Genomic DNA, 26,362 nt, shown 5'->3' with positions numbered 1-26,362 from the left:
AGACGATAATAGAGTGTATTAGAGTTGGACAATACAGGACAGTACGGCTTTATCAACCAATTAATCCGCCCTCACGAACGACGAACGATTTCTTTTCTGAGAGAGCTCTAATCGTCAGCGCATGGCAAGCGCCTACAGAACTTGAAACCAAATGATATAATCCACCTAAAAGACGACTCAATCCGGACAGAAGGCGCGATTCCATGCAGCGGAGTTCACGAAGTGTGCTAACCCCTTGCTTCCATTTGGTTCCCTGGTCTGACGGTTTTAGTCAAATACTTTCTGGCTACACCAGCCCAGTTGGTTAGGTCTCGCAAGAGTTCGATGCCGGACTTCTAATTTCTACCGGATGCGAACAGGCAGCGACTTAGCTTTCTCGCAAATTCCGAAACAACCATTCGTTATGCAGATTGACTTGGTTCCTAGGCTGCTCGCATGATTGCAATATAAGGGTCATGTCTTTGATTTGTTGCAGCGACTAGAAGCTAGAGGATGTTTCAGTCTTCTTTAAACAGGGACTTAGCAAGGTAAGATGAAGCACTGGCAGTCGTCGTCATGTCAAGCCCTGATGTCGCTGACTTCGTATCACTTTTCAGTCTGCTTTGATTGGAGCGCAAATGACTTGGCATAGAGCGGGGAAAGTTGATGCAACTCTGCCGCCATCATTCATCCTATAGAACTTAATTACCCCCCATGGGCACTCTTCTTGTTCGGTCTCCGATTGTCTTCGTTGAAATAACATCTCACTCCTAGCAATGGGCCCGACCTTGGGAAATAACACTGCCGAAGTACATGCGGTGACCGACCTGGACGATGAACATACACACGATAGCCTTCTGTCTCTACGATGGACCGTTGAGAGCGGCTGGTGGCGCCGATCCAGGTGGGTGCAAGGCAAACGATGTGAAGGATTCACCCCTGATATATGTCTACAGCTATGCAGGGTGTCTCCTGTACAATGTCGGCTCCTTTATGCTCCCTGCGTTGTACAGCACTCTAGTCAAGATCTGGATTGCGAACATTGACTCTACCCTGGTGGTTACAACGGATGTCTATACCTATATCGGCACTGTTGCCGAGGTACTTAACGAAGGTCTTCCTCGTGCCGTCTGGGTGACTATCGCCGATCAAGTTACGCGGTCATACGAGTCTCGTCTAGAACTCGCACATACTCTGGTCGCATTCCAAACAGTCCTCGGTCTGATCATGAGCATAATCCTCACCAGCGCTGCCAAAGCCTTCACGGCCACCTTCATCCCGCGCGAGGCTCGGAAAGCAAGTATTACCTATGTTCAGATTAGTGCATTCTCAGCCCTCAGCTCTGCTATAGAAGTTGCAGTATCCAACGCGACAAGGGCCCTGGACAAGCCCGACGTTCCTCTCGTGATTAGTTCGGTTAAGATTGTCGTGAACATTATCCTGGATCTCCTGATCATTTCCAAGTTTCATGTGGGTGGCTGGTCTCCAAATATTAACATGCAGGCTGCGATTCGTCTGGGCTGTGACATGGTCGCGGCTCTTACTGGCTTAGCATACTTTATCCAGACAATAAACCGGTCCGAAGAACGTCGCAGCTGGCACTGGATTGGAAGATTTCCGACATTTTCTGCCTTCTTAACGCTTCTCAAACCAGGCTTGATCACCTTTGTCGAGTCGGCAGTGCGAAATGCGCTATACCTCTGGTTGGTTGCAGGAATCGTGACTATGTCCGCCGACTATGCTACAGCATGGGGAATATTCACTACAATTCGATGGGGTTTGATTATGGTGCCTGTTCAGGCACTGGAGGCTACGTCTCTCGCTTTTGTGGGGCATTTCTGGGCTATCTTTAAGGAAAATGATACAGAATGTGGGCGTTGGAGAAAACTTGCAAGTAAGTTCCAAGTCATCAAGCAGCTTTAGAGTACAAAACTTATGCTTTGTAGTGGTCACGCGACCGGCTTTTCTCTCTGTTGGTATAGCTTTAGCTATCGAAGTACCCCTCTGCATCCTTCTGGCTACGGTAGGATGCAAACCGTTTGCATACTATCTAAGTCAATCCGAAAGGGTTGCTGAGATCACGGCTCATATGTGGCAGACGATAGACTGGTAAGTTCCCAGTGGCTACTACTGAATTCCTGATTGTCTATCATCACTCATGCATTCAAGGTGTTACATTCTATATGCAATCTCGACCCAGCTGGCCACCATACTTCTGGCCACCCGTCCAATGTGGTATCTCGTGCAGAGTCTCATTTCCAATCTTCTTTACGTCCTTCCTTGGGCAATTGTCTGCCAATTTGCTCACCTTGATCCTCATAATGCTTGGACTTATCATAGCCTCGTTTTTGGAGGAAGCCTGGTATTTACGTTCTCGGAGATTTGTTTAATCATTCTTCTGTGGTTTTGGAGATCTCGATAAAGCTCGCTGGTGCTATACCCTCACCTGTACGAAGAACTTTAGGATCACGTTACCAGTTTTTGTATAATAGCGTAAAGGTATGTCAGTGTAGGTAATTAAACATATCGTACAAGTCAAATATGCTTTAAAGGTGTTCTACACTAATGATACTAATGATCAGCTGTTGGGATGCTATTCCAGTTCCCCACAGGCATAGCACAACTTGATGACTGTGACGTTATTCGACCCATAAGCCATCAATATAATCATATAAGCACTCTTGAAGGCATTCAACATGGAGGAGGAAAAACAGAAACGGGAGGGGTGGCGAAGTACCAGATCATGCATTACATGTGGTAGTTATGTGCAGCGATATTGGTGTCCAGAATTTATCGATGCTATCCGAAGATCCGACCCTCCATCAACAATGAATTACTAGAAACACCCCAAGAGTAGAAACATACCAATCAATATGCGAAACACTGGAGGTATCATTGGCCTGAAAACATAGTCAACATTCTTTAAAAAGAATTGTATCATTGCTTTTTTTCGGATGTCTGGAAACAGTAATAGCAGATTGTAATAACACAGCATCAAACACCTTAAAATCAGGTTCTGTTCAAGAATATACACTTTCTGCATGGACAAAGTGCATTAGAGGTCAATTATAACAGGTGCCGCAAGTTACAAGATGCAACTTAAAGTTCTGGATGACTGCCAGAGATCTATTCAGTGACAGCCAACTCGACTGACACCTATCCCTGTATATTGAGAAGTGCTAAAAGCAGATTTCTGAATAGGATATTCCTTGGCACGACAGAAAATGGATTATTCAAAAGAGAATCTAGAACATAACATCTAGGGAATTACAAACTGGAGAAATCAAGCATCAACCGAAACTAGTTCAAATTATACAACAACCTTAGTCGGGAGATTCTGCAACGCCTTCTGCGACGCCTCCCTTTCATCTAACCTCTTCCAATAAGCCAAAAAGTTCTCTCGGCCCGGTAACAGCATCCACTCCGAGACGTGCATGCTCATCATCTTCATCAGTCCATAGAAGTGCACGTCGGCGGCGGAGAACCGGTCCCCGCACAACCAGGTCTTTCCCTCAAGCTGATCATCCAGCAGGTTCAGCGCCTGGTTGATCGCCACTTTTTGGTTCACCCGCGCCTCCGGCGTGGGGAGTCGGTTGCCCTTGTAGAAGTCCAGCGTGGCGGGATCATTTCGGTACCAGGCGATAACGGGCTGGCAAATCTCCAGGTCCATACGGCGGAGCCACATGCGCGTCTCGGCGCGCTGGGCAGGCGTGTCGCCGAAGAGGGAGACGCCCCCCTGTGCGATCTCGTCGAGGTACTCGCAGATGGCGGTAGTTTCGGTCAGGACAGTGCCGTCGTCGAGTTGTAGTGCGGGGACCTCGCCGCGCGGGTTGATCGCCCGGTAGGCGAGGCGTCGGTTCTGGAGGCTCATGATATCCACCGTTTCGACGTCAAAGGCAAGACCGCCGCGTTCGAGGACGAATAGGCGGACGGCCATGGGGTTGGGTGCTGGGGCGTCGAAGAACTTCATGTTTTCGTTCTTTTATATGACTTTGTGAGATAATGAGTTTGTGAGATAATAATAGCTTTCTTCTTTCCTGTCTGGATTGCGTTGTGTCTAAGCCAGATATGAACGGGGAGAGTCATTATATATGTCTGACTTTGAGGCTTCGAAACAGATATCGAGAATGCAAAGTAAGTTTCGTATAAGTGAGACTTGTTTTCGGAGATAAGAGTGGTCTTAAAGGCCAGAATGCGTAATTACTTACTTGCTTCCGAAGTATTCCGTAGATACATCAATACCTTTTTGTGGATCCAGAGCAACTTCCCGCTTCTGGATTATATACAAGCTTGGCTATATCTAACAGTAGCATCTGTTCAGGCCAGCTATTGAATAGCAGGCACATAACATAAGACTTGGTGGCCTAAAAGCCGATAAGGAAAATAAAAAGTCTCATAACTTTATATTTTCATATTATGTTTACAAGAAAATTTGTGAGGGAGAGTGAAATTGAATCATGATCGAGTGAAAGGGAAGGAAAGTATATAGACAAGAAAGAGTACACAACAAGCAAAGTCTCAGATTCTGGATGCTCTTCACATAATGTAAGAAAGTGTGCGAAAGTTGAAAAAGTTCTGAGAGTAAGAAGGGGGAATCGGCGAGTACATAGTAAACGGAGTTAGGGGAAGGCGCGGTGTTAAACCAAAGGTCCGATAGACGCCCCGCAGTGGGGCTTAAGAATCTGGACTTTTCTGAACCCACCCTCATCTTCGTCCTTCGGTGTTATATGAACTATGTGAGGGAGAGAATATTCACAGAGAATGTTTACCACAGAACGCTGCGTACAGCCTCCTAGTTTTTCCGAGAATCCATCTGACAGCACTGTCGGGTGCCCACGTCAATTGTATACATACAAATATAGAATCTATTCGTCGAAAGGTCATAGTAGAATTTCTTCTCTAAGCATCTTATCTATTGCATCATGGGCTTCAAAGCCCCAGCTCGCATAGCGCTTGCAGCTTCTGTCGGTTATGGTATTGTGTACCTGCACAATCTTACTTACCCATGTCGGAATATGGATTTCACATGGCAGGCCACGCCGGGTCACTCCAAATCCTTTTCTTCGAGGATCTTGAATCCTAGAGATGGTCCTGTAGATGAGGAATCTTACAGTCTCCGGATACCAACACGAGAACTCCCAGCTGGAATTACCGACGAAGAGCTTCTTGCCAGATTCACCAAAGGCGCTTTCGGAGGATGGATCTTTACACCGGAAAGGTGGATTGCTCCTTTGATACAGCGTTGTATCGATGCTGAATGTATGATACTGTATCTGAAGTTTAAATACTGTATTACTGACCTTCAACCTTTTTGAAACAGTGATTTCGGCCATCAAAACCTCTAGTTCAGACCCATCAACGCCTCCTATCTGGAAGTTGGATTCGCTCTCCCGGGATATTCTCCCTCCACTGGGAAGTACCCTTTTCGGACTACTTACCCTATTCGACACTAGTACTTGCACTGAAGATCATCGCATATCTGTCTTTCCGGATTCAATCCATATTCCCCGGCCTAACTTCGCATTCGCTGAGTACGCAGGACGTACCAAATCCCAAGGTCTTGCTGCCTCACATCGCTTCGAGGTCACTCGGGAGTACAAGGACGGGGAAGATAGAGTTAGACTGACCTTCTCTCATATAAGAAGCAACCCCAGGACCGGTGGCAAATCCCTACCGAGCTGGTTCGTGTGGTTTCATGTCTTGTATTCTGGGCTGCTTTTTGCCGACGGAATCAAAGAAATTATGTATACTTAGAACTCGAATACAGAATAGGATTTATTGCGTCTCGATTCGACATTCTAAGAGCACTAAAGTATACTGGTGGTAAACCAAGAATGGACAGATCGCACTGCTAACAATACCCTGCTTGGGAGCCACAATCTCTGTCTTGCAGAGCAGCAAACAAGATACTCAATATAGTTGTCAAAAATTATCATTATCTAGGACTAGAAATGTGTATTTTACAACTTTAAGGATTTCTGTCCTAAGTTCTTTCTATGTCTAGCTTTTTTCATATCCTAGAAAAACTTGTCATTCCAACTCACAATCTTCTATCTTCAAGTATAGCACCTGTATATAATAGAGTACCTGACTGGATGGTTCACTTTAACAGCTTATAACAACTTACCTTAACATACCTCATATTCCCCCATACTTTTATTCTTTTGAGGAATGACAAACAATCCACGCGAAGTCGTATGAAGATCCGCTTCACTCTGCATGTAATTGCAGATGAAAGGTGGTCGTTGCTTTTCAGCAGATTTGGCTATCGCCAATTGACTGGATTTCTGATAGCTGTAGAAAAGTCGTATACCATTCTGATAGCAATTAGCTGAGATATTTCGAAAGACCCAGATACAAAAGCGGTAAGTTGATGATTAATGGGCGTGTACTAATATGTATAGAGTTACCCTCTCCACAATACCTGGGAATTACAGCTAGATTGTTCTGGAAGTTGGTCATGAATCGGAAATTCTTTATGTTACCAGATCTTATTACCAGAAACCTCCTAGCCGAATACAGCCTATTCGTTTCAGCTGGGGGTTCGGTTGTAGTCTTGCATATCCAGGGTAGGCAGGGTAACTATGCAAGGCACAGTACGTAAAGATTTTGGTCTATTACAATTACTTCTTTTCATCTTCGTCAAGCGCCATGCTCAAGTACTTTATAGTGCGAATCGTATTCTTCAATCCCTTTTTGTTAGAGGCAAGGTAGTCTTGAAAGTGCTTGATTTTTTTTTTTTTTTGCTGGCTTTATAGCGCTTTCTGCAACTCTAAATTGTGTTTCTCCAGATCAGCTTGCCTTATCTGAGATAGATGTAGGTCTTGCTTGAGTTTTTCTACTTGTAGTATACCACCCTCAAAAATAAAGGTAGACTCATGATCTGCTGCTACAGCCCAGATTTCGCCTCTTTCAAGCGCTTTCTGTAACTGAATATTTTGTAGGTTTGTATCAGTACCTCAGATTTCGATAAGCGTTAGTCGCGCACGGTTTAGAGAGCCTGTTCTAGTCACGTGGGTTACGGCAGTGAGCAAGCGGGAGCTGCTCAGGATTGCTGACTGAGTGAGCCAAATTGAGCCAGAGCAATCCGGGAGTGACTGGAGTTTCCAGGTGCGTGCTCCGTGTGCAATCCGTGAGTGTCCCAGAGCACACACAGATCGTTCACGTGCTGCCCTCATAAAAGCGGCGGCACCCCAATTGGGTAAGCAAACGGGAGTTGCAGCAAAACAGTTCACTTATACACTAGTAGTAAGTGGTGGGTGGGGGCCCCTCTGTGGCCATCCTGTCAATTGCCAATCCATGGGAACAACAGGCAGCTGTCACCCCCATCAGAAAAGGATAATTCCCGATAGGTGCACCGTTCCTCTTCTTTCCCTTGAGATTTTGTGCAATCTCCATCGATTATTCCTCGGGTGGTGGAAGGGTAGTTTTCGGGACCAACCGTCATTGCCTCTCCAGCTCCAATCGGGAAGTGTCTCTCTCCCCAGCCATCCTGGACGAATTAAAACATGGATCTGTCAGATAAGTGGTCGGGATCTGTCCCCTTCACCGCATGCACCTTCACTGGGCCAACTCAGTCTGCATGGCTCCTTGCGGCACCAACACGGCCTGTCCCGTGAAAGCTCAGACTACTGCCTGAGGTGGGGTGCTTTTTAGTTGTACTAATTTGTCCCCGCTCCCATCCACTCCAACCTTCTTTTTGCTTTCTCTCCATACAACAACACTGCTTCCTTTTCTCTCCACCCAAACTAGCTTCATAACTTCCCACTGACAACAAAACAAAACCATCATGTCCTCTGAAGGTGGCCCTCCGCGGGGACCTGGAAGAGGGGGTAACCGCAGCGGAGGAGGCCGCGGTGGTGGAGGCCGTGGAGGAGGCGGAAGAGGTCGTGGAGGAGGTGATGGTGGAGGAGGCCGTGGAGGAGGCCGTGGTGGTGGTGGCGGCGGTTATGGGGCAGGCAGAGGAGGAGGTGGCTATGGACCCGGTCATGGCCAAGGCCGCGGCTCAACCACCGACCTTCCCTTTCGTCCTCCTCCCGATGGAGGCAATCCTAGAGGTCGGGGTCAGGGAAGAGGTTTTGGTGGGGGCTATGGCGGTGGAGGCAGAGGCGGTGGAGTCCAACCCCAGGTGTTTGCGTAAGTACTAGTGTGTCCATGGCCCATGGCTGTCTGGGGTATCAAACTGACTTTCTGGCATTCTACTGTAGACCCAGTGGAAGTGTCCCCATTCCTAATAGTGAGGTCACGAAGACGGAAAACGCTGTGGCCGCAGCTCTAGCAAAGAAAGGGCCCAAGTCCACTGAATGGCCAGAGCGGCCCGGATTTGGCACGCAAGGAAGAAGCCTCACCTTGTACGCCAATTACTTTGCGCTCACCTCAGTGGGCAACCAGCTATATCGGTATCATCTCGACATTCAAGGCGACGCGGCCGGTAAGAAGCCGGCCGGCAAGAAAGCCCGTCACATTGTGCGCTTGCTTATCGAGGAACATCTCTCGGAGCACCGGAGCCGAGTGGTGACGGATTACATGTCTACCTTGATTACGAACAGTGAGATCCTGCAAGGGAATGAGACTGTGGATTATGATGTTCGCTACCGTGATGAAAACGAAGAGTACCCTGAGCAGCCAAAGGTCTACCGGGTGAAATGTCAGAGCACCGGCACCCTGAGCCCGGGGGAGTTGTTGGATTACTTGACTTCATCGAATGCGGCCGCCATGTTTACGAAAAAGGCAGACGTCCTCCAGGCCATGAACATCATTCTGGGCCATCAACCCAAAAGTGATCCGACCATCTCTTCAGTGGGTGCAAACAAGCATTTTGCCGTCTGCGGGGAGCGTCGCGAGCAGTGGAACTTGGGGAATGGGCTGGAGGCTCTTCGCGGCTTCTTTGTCAGTGTTCGTGCCGCAACCGCGCGTCTGTTGGTCAATGTGCAAGTAAAGTACGTTGCTTGTTACCAAGAAGGTCCGCTGAAACAGGTCATCGAGGCGTATCAACACTTTAACAGGCAGGCCAACACTCCCCGTTTCCTGAAGGGCTTGAGGGTTCGGGTCACCCACATCAACAAAAAGAACAAGCAGGGCCAATTGATTCCGAGAATAAAGCGCATCGCCGGTGTGGCAACCAGGAGGGATGGATCCGCGTTGCCGTATCCCCCTAAAGTGCCCAGGGATGGCGCAGGGCCCGACACGGTGATGTTCTTCCTAGAGAAACCCGTCGAGCCGGGGTCATCGTCGCCATCGTTGCAGCAGACTGCGCGTCCGAGTAAGAAGCAGCCTGCTAAGGCAGGGCCCTTGCCTGCTGGCAAGTATATCAGTGTTGCCGAATTCTTCAAGAATATATACGGAATCAATGTTGACTCCAGAATGCCCGTTGTGAATGTTGGGACCAAAGAGAAGCCCAGTTACTTGCCTGTCGAAGTGTGTCACGTCGAGCCCGGTCAGCAGGCAAATACCAAGCTCTCACCCGAGCAAACCAAAAGCATGCTCGAGTTCGCTGTGCAATCTCCTAAGACCAATGCCGAGTCGATTGTGATGCAGGGAAAGAAAGTGCTGGGTCTGGAAGGGTCCACGAACCCAACCCTTGAGGCATTCGGTATCCGGAATGACCTCCAGTTGATCACCGTACCTGGCCGCGTCCTCCAGGCGCCCAGTGTCCTGTACCGGAATTCGGCAGGCTCGAACCAAACCGAAGCCAAGCTTAATGCAGGCAGTTGGAACATGCAGAATATCAAGTTTTCGTCCCCTTCCAGACTGCCTTCCTGGGCCATGCTGCTGGTTAATTACATGGGCGGCAACCCAATTTATTCGGATCCTACGAAACTCCCTGCTGCCGCCATCACCAAAGCGTTCAACGATGTTGGCGTGCAAGCGCCACCACCAAGTGCTGGCAAGTTGGTTGTGGTCGACAGGAGATCTGAGGACGACATGAAGGCGAAAATAAGTCACATCGTTTCCGACCTCATGGCGACCCACAAGCCCCTACTAATCCTGGTTGTCCTTCCGGCTCAAGACACCGTTCTCTATAACTGCGTTAAGAGGGTCTGTGATCTGGATTATGGCGTTCGCAATGTCAACGTTCTTGCCAAAAACCTGTCGAAAGACCGAGGTCTCCCTCAGTATCTGGCAAATGTCGCCCTGAAGGTCAATCTCAAATTGGGAGGGGTCAACCAGCTCATTGCGCGCACAGAGCTCGGCCTCATTGGCGAGGGTAAGACAATGCTCGTGGGTGTGGATGTGACCCATCCATCCCCTGGTTCCTCGTCCAGCGCCCCCAGCGTTGCCGGCATGGTCGCCTCCATTGATTCGTCTCTTGGTCAATGGCCTGCGGAACTCCGAGTGCAAGCCAGCCGCCAAGAAATGGTGGATGATCTGGATGCAATGCTGAAGGTTCACCTCCACCGCTGGGCCCAGAACAACAAGAACGCCTTCCCGGAGAACATCATCGTGTATCGGGACGGTGTTTCTGAAGGCCAATACGAACTCGTCGTGAAACATGAGCTTAGCCGTCTGAAGGAAGCCTGCCGGCAAACTTACCCAGCCCCCGACACCGCGAAGGGTCTTCCCCGTATCTCCGTCGTGGTGGTAGGGAAACGCCATCACACGCGGTTCTATCCAACCCAAACCAGAGACGCAGACCGCTTCTCCAACCCCCCCAACGGCACGGTTGTTGACCGTGGCGTGACCGAAGCCCGGAACTGGGAGTTCTACCTGCAGGCGCATACTGCCATCAAGGGCACTGCTCGACCGGCGCACTACTTCACCGTCTGGGATGAGATCTTCTGCAAACAGCCTGTGAAGGGCCCCCACAGGAACGCCGCCGATGTCCTGGAAAGCCTAACGCACCATCTGTGCTATCTGTTTGGCAGAGCTACCAAGGCCGTCAGCATCTGCCCTCCCGCCTACTACGCCGACCTGGTGTGCACGCGGGCCCGTTGCTACCTCAGCAACGTCTTCGACCAAGCCGAGACAGCAAGCGTGACCACCACCACCAGCGGCGCCACCGTGGTGGACAGCAAAGCTGTCACCATCCACCAGAACGTGCGCGCCACGATGTTTTACATCTAAGCAGCCACCCAGGTTGGAAGCAAGATCGCTCGTATCATATCGGATATTGTGAAAGTACTCCCCTCCCACTGGTCCCACCAACCGTTCACAGCCAACCAACCATTCAACATTCTTGGTATTTTCTCCATCTTTTTGGGTAACCTCCATGAATGGTTGATTCTTAGTACCTACGCGATTGGATCTATCTTTCGCACTATCTGATGATTTCGAGTTACCTTCCGACCCTCTCCCCCCCCCCAAGATTTTTTTTTTTTTTTTTTTTTTTTTTTTTTTTTTTTTTGAACCACAAAAAAATTCCCTTCTTACATTCCTTGGTTACAACTGACAGACAAAATGATTGTCATATTGATACTTGAGATTGGGTGGTTTGGTGCATGAACGAGTCGAGATGAAATGAGTCCAGTTCGGGTGCGTGAGTGAGATGAGATGAGATGAGACCAGTCTACAGGAGAATTATGTGTGCATGTATTAGATTGTGATCGTATGTCACATACATAGTACCTCATATCTAGGCTAGTTGGTGAATTGAATTGGACTTTTATTGAAAATGGTTTTTTTCGTTGTATGCATGTGTGACTTACGGGGTGGGATATGTGTGTCCGTCCTTGTTGCTGAGTGGATGGGGGTATAGTATAATTGGAGTAATGGGACCAGTAATGTAAGCTCAGATGTCTTTTCTCCTCTGTATGGGATCAAAGACGAAGAGTACAGTAACTCGTGTATTTCACACAAGGTAGAAATGGTAGATAGATAGATGTTTAATACACGGGTGAGTGAATTGGAGACTGAAAGTAGGAAGCAAAAATTAATTACAAGAAGTAGAACACTGAACTAAACTCGGCACGAAGAATACACAGCTGGAAAAAGGTCAATAGAATTAAAACAAGAGCAAGTTGTCATTGATCCGTGCATGCGTGGACTCTGCTATCGTTCACGGCGGGAATAAAAGTATCATATGCAGGCTTTTAGGTACGCTCATCTAGTGGGAATATGAGGGGGGGGCAAGTCTCGTCGTCACGGGATGAATGGAGCAAGGAGCGAATGCTTGACCCCAGTACATTGCTGGTTCGATACTGGTGTCAACGGCACGCTCATCGAATTGGTAGATTATCAATTGTCACCCATTTCCCAGTTGCGCTGGTTCACATACCGCACGGATCGACGCTGAGGGGGCGTCATCTTGACGGGCGGCCTGGGTGACTGATCGTAGTTATCCCACGACGACTCCATGTTCTTGAGGGCCCTCTGCCGGTCACCGGGGACAGGCTTTTGGTTCTCCCGGCTGGCCGCACCCTTCTGTGGCGACTCATCGGTGAGAGAAAAGTGTGTTTCAAATTCCTTCTTACGGTTGGGCCCGTTGTTGACCACCGACAGTGGGGCGTTCTCGTCTCCCTCCTTGTCGTTGAACAGGTGGTTCTTGTAGAGACCCATTCCCTTGTTCTGGTAGGAGCTGATGATGCGGGGGCCGTTCTGGTCCTCCTCCGGCGCGTCTGCCAGTTGGAAGTGAGTTTCGGCGTCAGGACGAGCTTGACCCCCACGGGGTCTGACCGGGGGCGAGGTGAGGTCCGGCTCATCATCGCTCCAGCCAAAGTGACGGATTTCCTCCCCGCGAAGTGGACGCTTAGGCTTCTCCGGTGTCACGAAATCATCAAAATCCCAATGAGGTGCCTGGCGGGATACAGGACGACCGGGTTTCTCATGAACCTCCCGTTGGCTGTTGTCGGCACCCAGCTCGAAGTGGTCGAATCGCTTGGGGTGAGCCCGGTAGGCGATCTGCTCGTGACCTCCCTCAGCGCCCGCCTCATCAGTGTCGAAGATACGGGAGGCCTGGTGGTTCTTGCCTACACCAGCCTTGGCAGTATTCCTGGACCGGGAGGGCGTGCCGGGAGGGTCAATGTCCACGTCACCATGGTCACCGAACAGTTCGCTGTACTCGCGCGGCGGGGGCTTCGCAGATGCCGGAGCACGGGGCGGGCGCACCGGGTCACTCCGGTCCTTACCGGGAGAGAGGAGTTCAAATAGCGAGTCAGCTGCGTGGGGATCCTTGATGTGTTTCTTTCCCGGGGAGGCCTGTTTATTCGGTTCGTTGCCATCCTTCTCGGTATCTGCGGGCAACGAGGATGTAGGGGCAGGACCGTCGTCAGCTGGGCCCGAGGCAATCGAGTTTTTGATCAGGCGAATCTGATCCTTGGGTTCGCGGACCGGCCAGCCGCGACCACGAGAACCGATCACATCGACCTGTTTCAGTAGCGATGCTTGGTCCCAGTAGATTCGGACATTCTGGATCTCATTCTGCGAATTGAAGCGAACGATGTGGACCTGGTCACATGAAAGGGGAGCCTTGTCAGAAGACGTAGGGAAGAGATAGCATTAAGTAAACAGGCGCATACGTACCGTGGGGAAAGTCGCGACGTGGCCGGCCAGGAAGTTATCGTCCAGCGAGGGAAGATACGCCCCGCCGTTTCCAGACACAAATTCGTAGGTGCTCTCAATGTCCAGGCAGATGGAGTTGGCGCTCTCGATGGCATCCAGAACAATCTCCGACTTGGTTTTGATGTTTCTTTGCTGCTTGGTGAAGTGGCTGACCACCGCGGATGCGCCGTCCAGCTTGGTGGTGGTGGTGATATAGATCAACGACACATCGGAGGCCAGGGGCGCCGACCTGGGGTCAGCCAGGAAGCGCCGGTAGACGTCTTTCAAAGACATGGTCGCCTCCAAGTAGGACCAAAATGTCAAAAACGAACGAATGTGAAGGGGAAAGGTTGGGCAAGGGAGAGACACGACAAGGGGATCGTAGAAGAGAGGATGACAACAAGCCGAGGGAAAGAAAGCAAATGAGCAAGCGAAAGAAGGAAGGGGAATCCGCCCGTCGCAGGTGGGCGCGAACCACGGTTGGGGGCGTTGCAGTGCCCGATTAACTCCAGATAAGTGCTGCTGTGGAGGAATGCAGGCAGCATCCAGAGCAAGGGACAATCATAACAACGCCCAGGCTCGACTCGACCAAATCCCAGATTACGTCTATGGACCCTATTCACAGCTACGGTCGCCCTTCAGGACGGTCTGGGGGATTCTTCAGGAAAGATTCGGGTGAATACAGATCCCCTTCACGGCCACTGCAACTGTAATTGCGATTATGGATATCCGTATCCTGCCCAGAGCAACATCCTGGCCACTCGGTGGTGAATCCGACAACCTCCGCTTCACCGCTAAGAATGGGCAATTCAGAGGATTCATGACATGGTTATAATTCATCCGTCAGCCCCTCTGAGGCCCATCCCAATCTCAGGAAATCGCCCTCCACGCTAAGGACTGGGGAAGCCATGCGCACGGCTCCGACGATGGACACACCAGCGTTTCACGATGGGCCACCGGCGCCCGCGTCTCTCCGGCAACTGCTTGGGCTCGGAGGGATTCATTATTCGTGCTGCCTGCCAGTCTGCCACTGCCCGCATCATTCCCTGCACTAACCTCCAGAACGGGCCACGATCGACTCCATACTAGCAGAGAGGACAGAGATCGGCATCTTCTACTATATGTATGGTTTATTATTCTATTTTCAACCCTTTGTCCTGCAAGCCGTTTTCGCATTTTCCGCCCTAGATATACACATATACTTTCCTTTTCGCTGACATGGGTCCGAGGATATCCCCAGTCCTCCCTGTCATTGTTTTCTCTGGTTCATGCAGAGCCTAGTGTAGCAGCAAGCAGACAGCCCCATTCGCCTGCGCGGGCTGCTGCAAAAATGCACGATATCATGTCTTTCGATGATATCCAGGCCCAAGACTCGGCTTTGGGCGCGCTCTCATCATTCTCCCCCATGGGCGCATCTCCTTACGAGGCAGATACCTTTCAACATGGTCGTCTTTGTATGAGTTCAGTAGTAAGGAAAGGTGTCAACGGTCCTCTCGGTCAAGCGGTATCAGTCATTAGGGTAGATGGTGGAGATTGGTGGCTCATCGCATCGCATTACAATGGTCTAATAGGGGAGTGTGCATCAGTAAATCTAGATCACTCAAGGTCACAGCCAAAGACGGCATTGGCTACTCACCCGAGGTAGTCTTCCTTGATTGTTCCAATGGCATTGATCGCCGCAACGTCGGGCTTCACACCAAGGATCTTGAGCCGTAGACTGGTGCCTTTCTCGATGACTTGGTCTGCATGATCCGTGTACTGCGGTGGTACCGTGTTGGGCTCCCACTTGATATCGGAAGGAATGTTCTTTGGCAGCATATTAGCATCCGAGTCCAGGAGGCCCAGCTCAACTCAGTCGACATACTTTCCGTGCAATGAAAACAGACAATGGGCCGGCCAAAGTAAAGATTCCAGTAGGCTTGACAGAGGTCACAATCGCGTCGACCTATAAGTTTGTGGTCAGAATCAGCTGCCACCTTGATTCAACATAACATTCAAAACCTACGGTCTCTCCGCGGAAGGGCTTCCAGATAATTGCCCGGTACTTGATGGTATATTCTGCTTGCCCGCTTCCTGGAAGCACTCGTCCTTCACCAATGTCTACCATGTCCATCACACAGATCACGAAATGGTCACCCGTACAACGTCCTTCCTCCTCCTCGTTTAACCGGTTGATGAGGTATTCGCGCATGTTGGGTCCAAAGTAGGACGGGTGCAAGGTAATCACCTTGATCTCTTCTTTGAGGAAGAACATGTCGCACACTTGTGATCTGTGAAGGTATGGTACAGGAATTCGTTTCAAGAGGCGGGGTGAGGGGATGCGGTTAACGCGACTGATCAGGTTCCGGCCGATATCTTACTGTTTGCCAGAGATTGGATAGAAAGGGTTCGTAATCTCGATCGGCTCGTGTGTGAGGCCAAGGTAAGTCGCTAGGAAACGAATGATGCAATGACTGTATTTGCGACAGAAGGACAAGCGCTCGCCGTCTCTATACTGGATGACAAGATATCCACCACTTAGAGAACCAGAAAACTGCGTTAGCAAATGATATGGAGGCGAGAGCGCACAGCCAGGATAAAGAGCGCAGGAGAGAACAGCCGCAGCAGACAGACCCTGCCTTCGGACAAGATAAGACAGAGGGAGGGACGGCCACCAGATAATTCGACACCACAATCATGGCGGTCATGGATCCTGGTGTCTGATCCGCCCGAGCTGGATGCTCTCACGTGACCGTCTGAAGGGCCCCGACTGCATTACACAGTGATACACAATACCGGGGAGTTTAGGCCGCAACTTGGGCGCACAACCGGTCACGACAAGACACAGCGTGTAATCAATCACAATATCCTCGGCCCTTCTGCTGTTGTTACCTAGGCCGGGATGACGTCTGCACGAGCATGGAGTCAGGAACAAATAAAAATGTCTTATCTCTCCACCTGCTAAACTGGTCGATCAGGCAATATCCTGCGCCAGAAAAAAAAAGAACTAATCTCACATTCTGTGCCTAGTCTTCTTTTGCCCCTCGATTCAGCAGCATCCTTACAAACAAAAGGACACAAGATGGCCTTGAACCTCGAGAAGCAGCTTCTCTTTGTAAGCTCCCTGTCGCTACTCCCGGGACAGACTTGGGGTATTTCGATGCTAATGAGCCTCTCAGTATGGAGCCTACCACAATAATCCAGTATGCCCGCCCCTTGACACCTTTCTCGTGCTAGCGCTAACTTGGCTATTTTTCAGGTCAATATTGCGATTCATATGACATGTGTGCCAATCCTTTTGTTTACGGGAATCGCGCTGGTAGGACTTGGTCCCCCAACACAAACAGCGATGGACTCCTAACCCGATGCGATTCTCCAGGCATCGAACACGCCGGTCCTTTTGGCCCTTCCTGATGCGCTCCAGATTGATAACCTTCCACTCAATCTCGGAACGATCGCTGCCGTTATATACTCCGCATTTTATATCCTTCTAGAACCCGTGGCAGGTGCTCTGGTCGCTCCCCTGATAATCGGCGGTGCAGCCTACGCGAACCACCTCCTGGCCACCTACGGCACCAGCGTTAACTACTGGTTTGCTGGGGTCCATGTAGTGTCCTGGTTGGCCCAGTTTGTCGGCCACGGTGCCTTTGAACGCAGGGCTCCTGCTTTGCTGGACAACCTGGTTCAGGCCCTTCTTCTTGCACCCCTCTTCGTCTGGATGGAAGCCCTTTTCTTCTTTGGCTACCGTCCGGAACTGAAGGCAAGGTACGATGAGAACGTGCGGAAGGAGATCGCCGCTTTCAAGACGCAGAAGGACAAAGCTGGCAAATAAGTGAAATCAGGAATGGCCGAACTTGATGACTTTACTGTGGGTGCATGGCTAAACGGCTGATGCTGCGACCCTTGCTGCAACAGCGTCGGATTTGTCAGAGCCCTTCTTATATGTTGACTGTATGTTTTTGACTGCTGGCTGGAAATTCTCAGCGATTGGGTTAGGAGTCTGTCAGCGCTGCATTATTACTACGACGACAATGGAGCTTTATCAATAGCGAGGTTTTCAGAAATTGGCGAATTATTTGATGTTCTGCAGCTTCAACATGCATCCCGGGTGGATTCGTGATGTAAGCACCAGAGGTACGGAGTAGACAGGGGAAGCGAGGGAGGAATGGAAACGGGAGAGAAAAAGGACTCAGAGCCGAGAATGTTGGCATGTACGGAGCAGATACGGAAGACTATGTACCCGATGGACCAGAAATGACGGGCAGAGGGAAGTTAGTTTTAGTTTGCTGTCGACCGCTCCCAGCCATGGGCAGGTCAACGTCGAGCCGGGATTCCCACCGGGACAACCGGTCAAAGCAGTGAGGTGTCGACGGGCGGGTTGTTGGCAGGGCTCCTGCGGGCGGTTGCTGCGACGAAAATGACCTGAGTAAGCCAGCCAACCAGCAGTATCCGCAGATCCGAGAAAAGAACAAATGAAAAATGGGAGGGCCAGGTGGCCCGGAGAAACACCAAAGAGCGGAGCAACCACCACCGTTCCTCCCCCGGGCAGTAGTAAATTTATTCCAGCGGTCAACGGTGTCATAGGCAATTAGGACATAAAAATAAAAACACCAGAGAACGAAAGAGGGAGCCGATCGGGCGAGAGAGGGGGGGAAATACATCACACCCTGCGTGGACAACTTTCTTGGGGTGGGTGGGCGTCCCGTGAACGCACTAGGGCGGCTTCGGAGGTTGGTGAGGTCTCGGCAAACTAGGATTAGTGGCAGTCCTGAGAATCCTCCCAACCCCGACGACAAAGCTCTCCTTCCATCCATCCACAATCCTTTCTCCTCTTCCTCCCTCCCCCCAATTACATCTCTCCTTCAGAGAAACCACTCTCCCACTCCTCTGAACCTCCATCACAATGTTCAGAAACGCTTTGCGGCAGTCTAGCCGCACCGTCGCGGCCGCCTCTGCCACTGGCAGGATCGCTTCGGTGAGTCCTATCCCTGCCCAGGTCGACCACACCTTCGCCCTTTGGCCGTTTCCATCGAAGAAGTCATCTCAATGATGCTTCCAATCGCCTCTCCATACATCGCAATGCTTGCTGCACCCTTTTGACGCGTTTTCACTGCGTGGTCGTGATGTTGACAAATTTTGCGTACGACTTCAGGCTCGCGCGGCTGTTCCCGGCCCCATCTCTGGTGCCTCCAAGCAGATCCGTTCCTACGCTGCTGAGGCCAAGGCTGCTCCCACTGAGGTCTCTTCCATCCTCGAGCAGAGAATCCGTGGTGTTCAGGAGGAGGCTGGTCTTGCCGAGACTGGACGTGTCCTTTCCGTCGGGTACGTGACGATTTCCCTCGGTTGAAAATTTTTGGCCGCAGCTTCAATATCATCGAAACCATCGAAATATTCGGAATTCCGGCTTCAACCATTCGCTATCGATCGGGAATCATTGACTAATATCAAAATAGTGACGGTATCGCTCGTGTCCATGGCATGACCAACGTCCAGGCTGAGGAGCTGGTCGAGTAGGTGTCCCGTTCCAGATGATCCACTTATGTACCCTTCAATTGACAAATGATCAGGTTCGCCTCTGGTGTCAAGGGTATGTGCATGAACCTCGAGGCCGGCCAGGTCGGTGTCGTGCTTTTCGGTTCCGACCGTCTCGTCAAGGAGGGTGAGACTGTCAAGCGTACCGGAGAGATCGTAAGTAATTCCAATCGGTTACCAGAAGCGCTGGCTTCGAGAGCTATACTAACCATCCACCCAGGTTGATGTCCCCGTCGGTCCTGAGATGCTCGGCCGTGTTGTCGACGCTCTCGGTAACCCCATCGACGGCAAGGGCCCCATCAACACCAAGGCCAAGAGCCGTGCTCAGCTCAAGGCCCCTGGTATCCTGCCCCGTCGCTCCGTCAACCAGCCCGTCCAGACTGGTCTGAAGTGTGTCGACGCCATGGTCCCCATCGGCCGTGGTCAGCGTGAGTTGATCATTGGTGACCGTCAGACCGGTAAGACCGCTGTCGCCCTTGATGCCATGCTGAACCAGAAGCGTTGGAACAACACCTCCGACGAGAGCAAGAAGCTGTACTGTATCTACGTTGCCGTCGGTCAGAAGCGTTCCACCGTCGCTCAGCTCGTCAAGACCCTTGAGGAGAACGACGCCATGAAGTACTCCGTCGTCGTCGCTGCCACTGCTTCCGAGGCTGCTCCCCTGCAGTACCTTGCTCCCTTCACCGGTTGTGCCATGGGTGAGTGGTTCCGTGACAACGGCCGCCACGCCGTCATCATCTACGATGATCTTTCCAAGCAGGCCGTCGCCTACCGTCAGATGTCTCTGCTGCTCCGTCGTCCCCCCGGTCGTGAGGCCTACCCCGGTGACGTTTTCTACCTCCACTCCCGTCTCCTTGAGCGTGCTGCCAAGATGAACGAGAAGCACGGTGGTGGTTCCCTCACTGCCCTCCCCGTCATTGAGACCCAGGGTGGTGATGTGTCCGCTTACATTCCCACCAACGTCATCTCCATCACTGACGGTCAGATCTTCTTGGAGTCTGAGCTGTTCTACAAGGGTATCCGTCCCGCCATTAACGTCGGTCTGTCCGTCTCCCGTGTCGGTTCCGCTGCCCAGGTCAAGGCCATGAAGCAGGTTGCTGGTTCCCTGAAGCTGTTCTTGGCTCAGTACCGTGAGGTTGCTGCCTTCGCCCAGTTCGGTTCCGATCTCGATGCCTCCACCAAGCAGACCCTCAACCGTGGTGAGCGTCTCACCGAGCTGCTCAAGCAGAAGCAGTACTCTCCCATGGCCGTCTCCGACATGGTTCCCCTGATCTACGCCGGTGTCAACGGTCACCTTGACTCCATCCCCGTCGCCAAGATCCTCCAGTGGGAGACTGACTTCCTTGCTCACCTCAAGAGCAACCACCCCGAGATCCAGGAGACCATCGAGAAGGAGGGCCAGGTCAGCAAGGAGCTCGAGGCTCAGCTCAAGGAGATCATCCCCAGCTTCAACAAGTCTTTCAACGCATAGGTGAGCACAGCAATGCTCTTGGGCGCGTAGCCCACTGTGTACGATTTTTATCCTGACTCTATGTGTATAGACAAGATAGCTTGTACAATTTGAACCCACTATTTTATTTTGCTGTTAACCAGAGCTTCGGATCGGCCGAGATATTCTGAGATGTAGTCCACATCTACGCGATGGTATTCCTGGCGGATCTCCCGTAGCTATGGGGCGGGGTAAACCGGTGGGCGCAAGAAAGGCAAAAAAGATACGATTAATATCCTGTACGTTTAGATCATTTCGCGCGACAAGGGAACGGAATTGGGACGGATGGACTGGTTCGGACTGTATTATACCTTCCAGCTGGTCGCTGCTCATGAAACCTTTGTCTACATATATGCAGCCTGAATATGATTTCCTTTGTTCTGTTAAAATCGGGCCCCGAGCGGGTCCTCTGCTGTAGACGCTAGGTCGTCCCCAAGTCCCAACTGACACCTGGGCGGTCATAGCGGTCAGTCTATGAGTCTGGGGTAAGGGGTGAGTGTTCGGCATGAACCCGTGGCATGAGATCCGGATATATATAGAAGCCCTGGGGGGACCATTGCCGAGTGGCGCCCCAGGTTCCTCCGCCGATGCCGTAGGCTCTAGGATCGTGGGTGTCATGATTCTTGTCCAACAGTGACATGGCTCCTCAGCCGATTATACGATGATTACGATCGTGTAGTCAGTACATGTTCTCCAAGGACTCGGCCTGACAGCTTTGCGGGGGTCGTGCCGGGTGAGACGCTGGCAAGCTCGCCGCCTGGAGCGGCAGGGATGGGCCGAATGCGGGCATGCTTTTATCGATAAGCGAGCATAGCCTTTTCCGTCCCAAAATTTCTTCCATGCCCCTCCGCCATAGCCCACCTCCAGTAGAGTATTGACTCACCACTCGGTTGCTTCGATACATTCCCTTTCTGTCGCACAGATGGCTACCACTCATGATTCGGCTCCGGCCTCCTGCAAGGTCATGCTCTCCAAGCATGTCGCCAATGGCCTGATTGCGGAGGTCAAGGAGGGTCTCAAGACCCTGGAGAAGGCGCCTCACTTGGTGGGATTCCTCGCCAACAACGACCCCGCGGCTTTGATGTATGCCCAGTGGACGGAGAAGACTTGTCAGGAAAAGTGAGCATTCTCCCATTTTCACTCTCATTTGCGTCAATTCTGCCCTCTGGTCTTTCAACCTTTGGGGGGGGGGGAGGGTTGCGCATATGACTCAACCTGCGATGTCGGAGCTCCGCGGCGGGCAGTATCGTGGGATGCCACTTCGTAGCTAACGTAGTCTCTTCTCCTTGCACAGTGGGTTCCGCTACTCGCTCCGTGAAGTTGCCCGCGATGATCTCGAGCAAGCCATCCTCGCGGCCAATGCCGACTCCGATGTTGACGGCATCATCGTATACTACCCCATCTTCAACAACCGCCAGGACCAGTACCTGCAGCAGATCGTCGACATAAATAAGGATGTAGAGGGTCTGAGCCACCGCTACATCTTCAACATGTACCAGAACATTCGTTTCCTGGACCCCGAGACCAAGAAGCAGAAGTGCATCCTCCCCTGCACCCCTCTCGCCGTCATCAAGATCCTTGAATACCTCAACATCTACAACACGATATTGCCCTATGGTAACCGCCTCTTCGGCCACACCATCTGTGTCGTGAACCGCTCGGAGGTGGTTGGTCGTCCCCTCGCCGCCCTGTTGGCCAACGACGGTGCTTGTGTGTACAGTGTCGATATCACCGGCGTTCAGAAGTTCACCCGTGGTGAGGGGCTGAAGAAGGGCAGACACGAGGTCGTCGACCTGGAGGGCAAGACCCTGAAGGATGTGGCTCCCTTGTGTGATGTTGTCATCTCCGGTGTTCCTGGAGAGGCATACAAGTTCGACACCAGCCTCCTGAGAGAGGGTGCTGTGTGTGTCAACTTCTCCAGCGAGAAGGTATGTCCTCAGCCGATGCTTCACCCTATTGCAAGACTAACCAAACTATGAACAGAACTTCGGACCCGAGGTGAAGGAGAAGGCCTCCCTCTTTGTTCCTTCTATCGGAAAGGTGACGATCGTTGTCTTGCTCCGCAACTTGCTGGTCAGTGAATCTTCTACATCCCCTTGGGAAATGTTCCACTAACCATCCACTGCAGAGACTCATCCAGAACAGCCGAATGGATGATGTGAAGCCTGCTGCAGCCACCGAGCGCCCGGGAACCCTGGAAGCGGCCTCGTAATTATGTTCTACGACAATCATCCTATAAAACGTGCGACGGGAGACGATATCAAGCAGAGCCAGCCATAGATTTTCTTTCTTCCCCTTCTTCTGTTTTATCACATGAACCTGAGTCATATATTATATGTAACTCGCCTTGCATAAAAAGACAAAAGCTGTCGCGTTTTGGCTAGAACCTACATGGCTCTGGTTATCCTGAGCAATTCAACGCATGAGAAATGACTATATGAACCATCCCGGATACACTGGGTCCTTATGACCCAGTACGAAAACACCCCCTTCAAATTGAACAACAAGGTAGTTTCATTTCAGAGACTGATACAACCTGGGACAAACTCCTAATTCTTTTCCAATCCACACTAATTTCCAGTAAACCACATTGCACCGCAGATCACTTTCTCTTCACATCTTCCGTCTCCTTCACCCCCACCAAACTCGCCACACCCCCAGTCTTCTTCTCCGTCTCCTTCGCCGCAAGCCGAAGAACCTCAATCTCACTAGCCAGCCAATTCCGCAGAGGCTCCGGGTGGAACGTTCCATCTGCGGCGAACCATTTCGTGAACGACGTCTCGATCTCCTTTTCCTGCAACACCTTGCCCTGCGCCGACTTGTACTGAATCTGGAGCTTGTAAAGAGAGGTGTGCTTCTTCACTGACGACCGAATGGAGATCTATTCCACAATACCACGTTAGCACAGCCGATCTCTGCTCATAATATGTGACTTGAAGAACCCTACCGTTTCACCCGACTTGCGCTTCCCCCGGAATACCTCGCCCGCCTCGACAGCCCAGACCCAGTACGTGAGGAGCGAGTTCAGCGTGAAGTAGGTCACCACCGCGGCGATGATCCATGGCGAATGCGTCGACTCCCACTGTAGTTTGCGCTCAGCGTAGAAGCTAAATCCGGCAATCGCGACGGCAGTGTAGCCCAGGAATAGGTGGACGTTGGTCTTGGTGTGGTCTTGGGCGAAGGTGTAGGGTTGGGGGAGGTAGCCCAGGTAAGGTGCGAGGGCGTCGTCCGTTGTAGACTTCAGGTCTGTACGAGTGAACTATCAGTTACCAAGTTCAATATTTCCAACCGTGAGAAACGCGAGTGGTGTATTGCAGATCGAAGATAATAATGTATATCGCGAACGAACTAACCATTGGCCGAGTAAACGGGCACTTTCTGTACCTCTGCGGACGCCATTTGTGAGATTCAGTTAATCACCGAATAAAAGATACCAAGATAATCAGCTCCCCAGTTTCGTAACTCTCAGTAATTGATTATCACCTAAACGTTGTCGAGTTCCAGGAGGGTTTGAGATGGGGAGGAGTTGCGGCGAGCTGTCCCTTTCGCAAGCTAAAGCGGCATGGCATGCGCCAAGGCAAGTCAGCCCCGTCCAACTTCGTGGGGAGCTTCCCATCCGCCGTCTCTTCCCTCTGCCCTCCGGACCGTACTGTCGCAGTTAATTTTAATTCAATCCAGCTCACCATGGCTTTGCAAGGGGTTGAGCAGACGATCCTGAGGGATCCGGCTCTGTTGTGAGTATTCCCGGGAATGTGTTGGGCTTGAAGATATGCTGATGTGAATTGCTACTGCAGTTATTGGATTGTGTTTCCTATCACGATTGTTATGGTATGCGATTTGCCTTATCATGGGTACTTGGTGTTAGGAAAGGTGCTAAATGTATATGTATAGATCCTGACCGGTATCCTCCGTCACTATGCCACCGTCTTGATGAACAACCCCCCCAAGCCTGCCTCGACATTGGCCGAATCCCGCGAACGCCTCGGTCTCATCCGCGGCGTCAACCTACGGAACAATTGCCATGCCGTGCTGTCCAAGGAGTCCTTCGAGATGCGGAAGAACTACCTCGTCTCTGCTTACCAGAGTGGTGCTTTCCTCAAGGACCCTGCGAACCGCGGCCAACCGCCCGCCAACCCGATGACCGACCCTGCCGGCATGGAGGCTATGATGGGCATGATGAAGGGGAATATGATGATGATGATCCCGCAGACGCTGATTATGAGCTGGATTAATGCGTTCTTCTCGGGATTTGTGATTTGTAGGTTATCTTTGGTAATCTGGGGTTGGGAGAAGTGAACTGACAGGTTGTGTGCTAGTGAAATTGCCCTTCCCCCTTACGATTCGGTTCAAGTCGATGCTGCAGTCTGGTGTCATGACCCGGGACTTGGACGTGAGATGGGTGTCCAGTCTTTCGTGGTATTTCTTGAACTTGTTCGGTCTGCAGTCTGTCTTTGGGTTTATTCTCGGCAGTGATAATGGTTAGTTGATTGTGCCTGTGGGCTTAGGCCTGCTTCGTTTGTTGGGTTGTACTAACGGACCTGTTTAGCGGCCAGCCACATGTCTCAGCAGATGGCTTCGATGAACCCTGCTGCTGGGATTAACCCCTTCCAGCCCGGTCAGGATCCCGATAAGCTGTACCAGAACGAGGCTGAGAATTTGGAGGTTATGGAGCACTTTTGCATTCTGGATGGCGTTGAGGAGAGAGTGCTGCGTCACTACGCCGGTAGGAAAAGCTATTAGAATTCCACTCGGGAAAACTGGTCTATGGCTGTTTGCGTTGGGTATTGCTGAAAATATTAGACGAAGTGTGAATGTACACCAATGATATATATTAAGCGCATAAAGGCAATACTAAGAGGAATTACCTCTGCCTCAAGGCCTTGCACAACATCCATCAATCATAAACTCATAACGCGAAACAAAATATATACGCCCAACCTGTCAGGATCACACTGGTATCTAACGATAGTTAATAACCCCATTAAGAATCCACACCTCCCCATTCGAAACCTGCTCCGCAATACTATCCACCTCTACATTCCCCGGTTGAATCTATAACCCATTAGCACTCAATCCACTCAACCCCAAGGACAACTCAGAACTCTTCACTCACATAAATTTTATCTTCGACCCTCTCCCACCTCAACCTATCCCCCGCAAGAGTCCTCCCCTCCTCCCCCTCCCTCCACGGACTCCCAGTTACAACATGCGCCTGCACAAACCTCTCCAAATTCCTCTTCGCCCTCTCCTGCCCCTCATCCCCTTCATACGCGCCCACCTCCCCGAACCGCTCATAATCCTCCGGATTCTCCCACGGCTTGCGCGGCAGCTCCTGGATAGCACTATTCCTCGGCGCCAGGACCGTCACGTTACTGGTTGCATCGTTTAACTTGGACTCAATGGAGTCGAATTGTCGGGTGAGGGAGGCGAAGATGTTGATGAGGCGGTTCTTGGGGAGGACGTCGGAGATGATGGGGTTTTGGTTCTGGTTTTGGTTATTGGAGGACATTTTGTTGCCCATGGGGGGGTTTTGGTGCGAGAGCCACTGCTTTAGGGTGGGTTGGGTGTCTTGGAGATGGAGGTCGTGGCGGAGGTGGGGGGTGGAGAGGAAGGGTCGGGGGAGACGTTTGCGGAGGGGGAAGGGGGGGGTAAGTGCTGTTGAGGGGGTTGTTAGGAGGGTTAGGGTGATGATTAGGATGAGAGTGAGTGCTGCTGTGAGTAGAGGAGGTTGCATTCTGTAGATATGGTAATGTCTATGTAGGTGAGGACTTATGTACTATGTAGTAGATGGATCGGCCGTGTCAGCGGACGGGGATGACGCAACTAGTAGTGTCAGTCAGTGCACGACATCCCACGTGACAGCTATCGATAAGGGCAAATGGGGGCGGGCCACAAACGGCGTCATGT

General features: G+C 51.3%; 12 protein-coding genes across 12 annotated transcripts; 7 read left to right on the top strand and 5 right to left on the bottom strand.

Annotated features, from left to right (window-relative positions):
* Positions 1-367: 367 nt before the first annotated feature.
* Positions 368-2,521, top strand: BO80DRAFT_287540 (uncharacterized protein). The gene is made up of 5 exons (XM_025714969.1): positions 368-527; positions 597-883; positions 936-1,873; positions 1,926-2,088; positions 2,149-2,521. Exons 2-5 carry the CDS (start codon positions 756-758, stop codon positions 2,399-2,401), a joined length of 1,482 nt encoding a protein of 493 aa, XP_025577910.1. The 5' UTR covers positions 368-527; positions 597-755; the 3' UTR covers positions 2,402-2,521.
* A 670-nt stretch (positions 2,522-3,191) lies between these two features.
* On the bottom strand, positions 3,192-4,219 carry BO80DRAFT_287522 (glutathione S-transferase family protein). Its single transcript, XM_025714968.1, has 2 exons — positions 4,188-4,219; positions 3,192-4,086 (listed from the first exon to the last, which is right to left on the bottom strand). The coding sequence occupies exon 2, from the start codon at positions 3,947-3,949 to the stop codon at positions 3,290-3,292; it is 660 nt and encodes a 219-aa protein (XP_025577909.1). The 5' UTR covers positions 3,950-4,086; positions 4,188-4,219; the 3' UTR covers positions 3,192-3,289.
* Positions 4,220-4,901: 682 nt separating this feature from the next.
* On the top strand, positions 4,902-5,733 carry BO80DRAFT_401730 (uncharacterized protein; the record flags this gene model as incomplete). The annotated part of the gene is made up of 2 exons (XM_025717579.1): positions 4,902-5,238; positions 5,300-5,733. The coding sequence occupies 2 exons, from the start codon at positions 4,902-4,904 to the stop codon at positions 5,731-5,733; spliced, it is 771 nt and encodes a 256-aa protein (XP_025577908.1).
* A 1,817-nt stretch (positions 5,734-7,550) lies between these two features.
* Positions 7,551-11,286, top strand: BO80DRAFT_491812 (putative RNA interference and gene silencing protein (Qde2)). The gene is made up of 2 exons (XM_025723722.1): positions 7,551-8,115; positions 8,187-11,286. The coding sequence occupies exons 1-2, from the start codon at positions 7,769-7,771 to the stop codon at positions 11,041-11,043; spliced, it is 3,204 nt and encodes a 1,067-aa protein (XP_025577907.1). The 5' UTR covers positions 7,551-7,768; the 3' UTR covers positions 11,044-11,286.
* A 689-nt stretch (positions 11,287-11,975) lies between these two features.
* On the bottom strand, positions 11,976-14,037 carry BO80DRAFT_287478 (uncharacterized protein). Its single transcript, XM_025714966.1, has 2 exons — positions 13,438-14,037; positions 11,976-13,362 (listed from the first exon to the last, which is right to left on the bottom strand). Exons 1-2 carry the CDS (start codon positions 13,747-13,749, stop codon positions 12,154-12,156), a joined length of 1,521 nt encoding a protein of 506 aa, XP_025577906.1. The 5' UTR covers positions 13,750-14,037; the 3' UTR covers positions 11,976-12,153.
* A 783-nt stretch (positions 14,038-14,820) lies between these two features.
* BO80DRAFT_287482 (DNA-directed RNA polymerase II subunit RPB7) lies at positions 14,821-15,826 on the bottom strand. The gene is made up of 4 exons (XM_025714967.1): positions 15,461-15,826; positions 15,320-15,400; positions 15,092-15,261; positions 14,821-15,019 (listed from the first exon to the last, which is right to left on the bottom strand). Exons 1-4 carry the CDS (start codon positions 15,707-15,709, stop codon positions 15,010-15,012), a joined length of 510 nt encoding a protein of 169 aa, XP_025577905.1. The 5' UTR covers positions 15,710-15,826; the 3' UTR covers positions 14,821-15,009.
* A 690-nt stretch (positions 15,827-16,516) lies between these two features.
* Positions 16,517-17,266, top strand: BO80DRAFT_349561 (2-hydroxy-palmitic acid dioxygenase MPO1; the record flags this gene model as incomplete). Its single annotated transcript, XM_025715510.1, has 4 exons — positions 16,517-16,549; positions 16,614-16,637; positions 16,694-16,753; positions 16,814-17,266. The coding sequence occupies 4 exons, from the start codon at positions 16,517-16,519 to the stop codon at positions 17,264-17,266; spliced, it is 570 nt and encodes a 189-aa protein (XP_025577904.1).
* Positions 17,267-18,282: 1,016 nt separating this feature from the next.
* Positions 18,283-20,719, top strand: BO80DRAFT_423014 (F1F0 ATP synthase subunit alpha). Its single transcript, XM_025718949.1, has 6 exons — positions 18,283-18,409; positions 18,587-18,756; positions 18,888-18,944; positions 19,002-19,122; positions 19,187-20,437; positions 20,508-20,719. Exons 1-5 carry the CDS (start codon positions 18,338-18,340, stop codon positions 20,435-20,437), a joined length of 1,671 nt encoding a protein of 556 aa, XP_025577903.1. The 5' UTR covers positions 18,283-18,337; the 3' UTR covers positions 20,508-20,719.
* Positions 20,720-21,104: 385 nt separating this feature from the next.
* On the top strand, positions 21,105-22,991 carry BO80DRAFT_500357 (methylenetetrahydrofolate dehydrogenase (NAD(+))). The gene is made up of 4 exons (XM_025724231.1): positions 21,105-21,574; positions 21,750-22,383; positions 22,439-22,528; positions 22,584-22,991. Exons 1-4 carry the CDS (start codon positions 21,378-21,380, stop codon positions 22,665-22,667), a joined length of 1,005 nt encoding a protein of 334 aa, XP_025577902.1. The 5' UTR covers positions 21,105-21,377; the 3' UTR covers positions 22,668-22,991.
* On the bottom strand, positions 22,834-23,974 carry BO80DRAFT_376685 (signal peptidase complex subunit 2). Its single transcript, XM_025716669.1, has 3 exons — positions 23,809-23,974; positions 23,403-23,701; positions 22,834-23,336 (listed from the first exon to the last, which is right to left on the bottom strand). The coding sequence occupies exons 1-3, from the start codon at positions 23,852-23,854 to the stop codon at positions 23,058-23,060; spliced, it is 624 nt and encodes a 207-aa protein (XP_025577901.1). The 5' UTR covers positions 23,855-23,974; the 3' UTR covers positions 22,834-23,057.
* A 102-nt stretch (positions 23,975-24,076) lies between these two features.
* On the top strand, positions 24,077-25,505 carry BO80DRAFT_376681 (ER membrane complex subunit EMC3). Its single transcript, XM_025716668.1, has 5 exons — positions 24,077-24,189; positions 24,250-24,283; positions 24,347-24,713; positions 24,772-24,933; positions 25,002-25,505. The coding sequence occupies exons 1-5, from the start codon at positions 24,140-24,142 to the stop codon at positions 25,193-25,195; spliced, it is 807 nt and encodes a 268-aa protein (XP_025577900.1). The 5' UTR covers positions 24,077-24,139; the 3' UTR covers positions 25,196-25,505.
* Positions 25,216-26,213, bottom strand: BO80DRAFT_500355 (uncharacterized protein). The gene is made up of 2 exons (XM_025724230.1): positions 25,569-26,213; positions 25,216-25,507 (listed from the first exon to the last, which is right to left on the bottom strand). Exons 1-2 carry the CDS (start codon positions 26,187-26,189, stop codon positions 25,415-25,417), a joined length of 714 nt encoding a protein of 237 aa, XP_025577899.1. The 5' UTR covers positions 26,190-26,213; the 3' UTR covers positions 25,216-25,414.
* Between the last annotated feature and the right edge of the window lie 149 nt (positions 26,214-26,362).

This window comes from Aspergillus ibericus (assembly GCF_003184845.1).
Source record: "Aspergillus ibericus CBS 121593 unplaced genomic scaffold BO80scaffold_9, whole genome shotgun sequence".
Classification (NCBI taxonomy): Eukaryota; Fungi; Ascomycota; class Eurotiomycetes; order Eurotiales; family Aspergillaceae; genus Aspergillus; species Aspergillus ibericus.
This window is presented reverse-complemented; position numbering and strand designations above follow the sequence as displayed.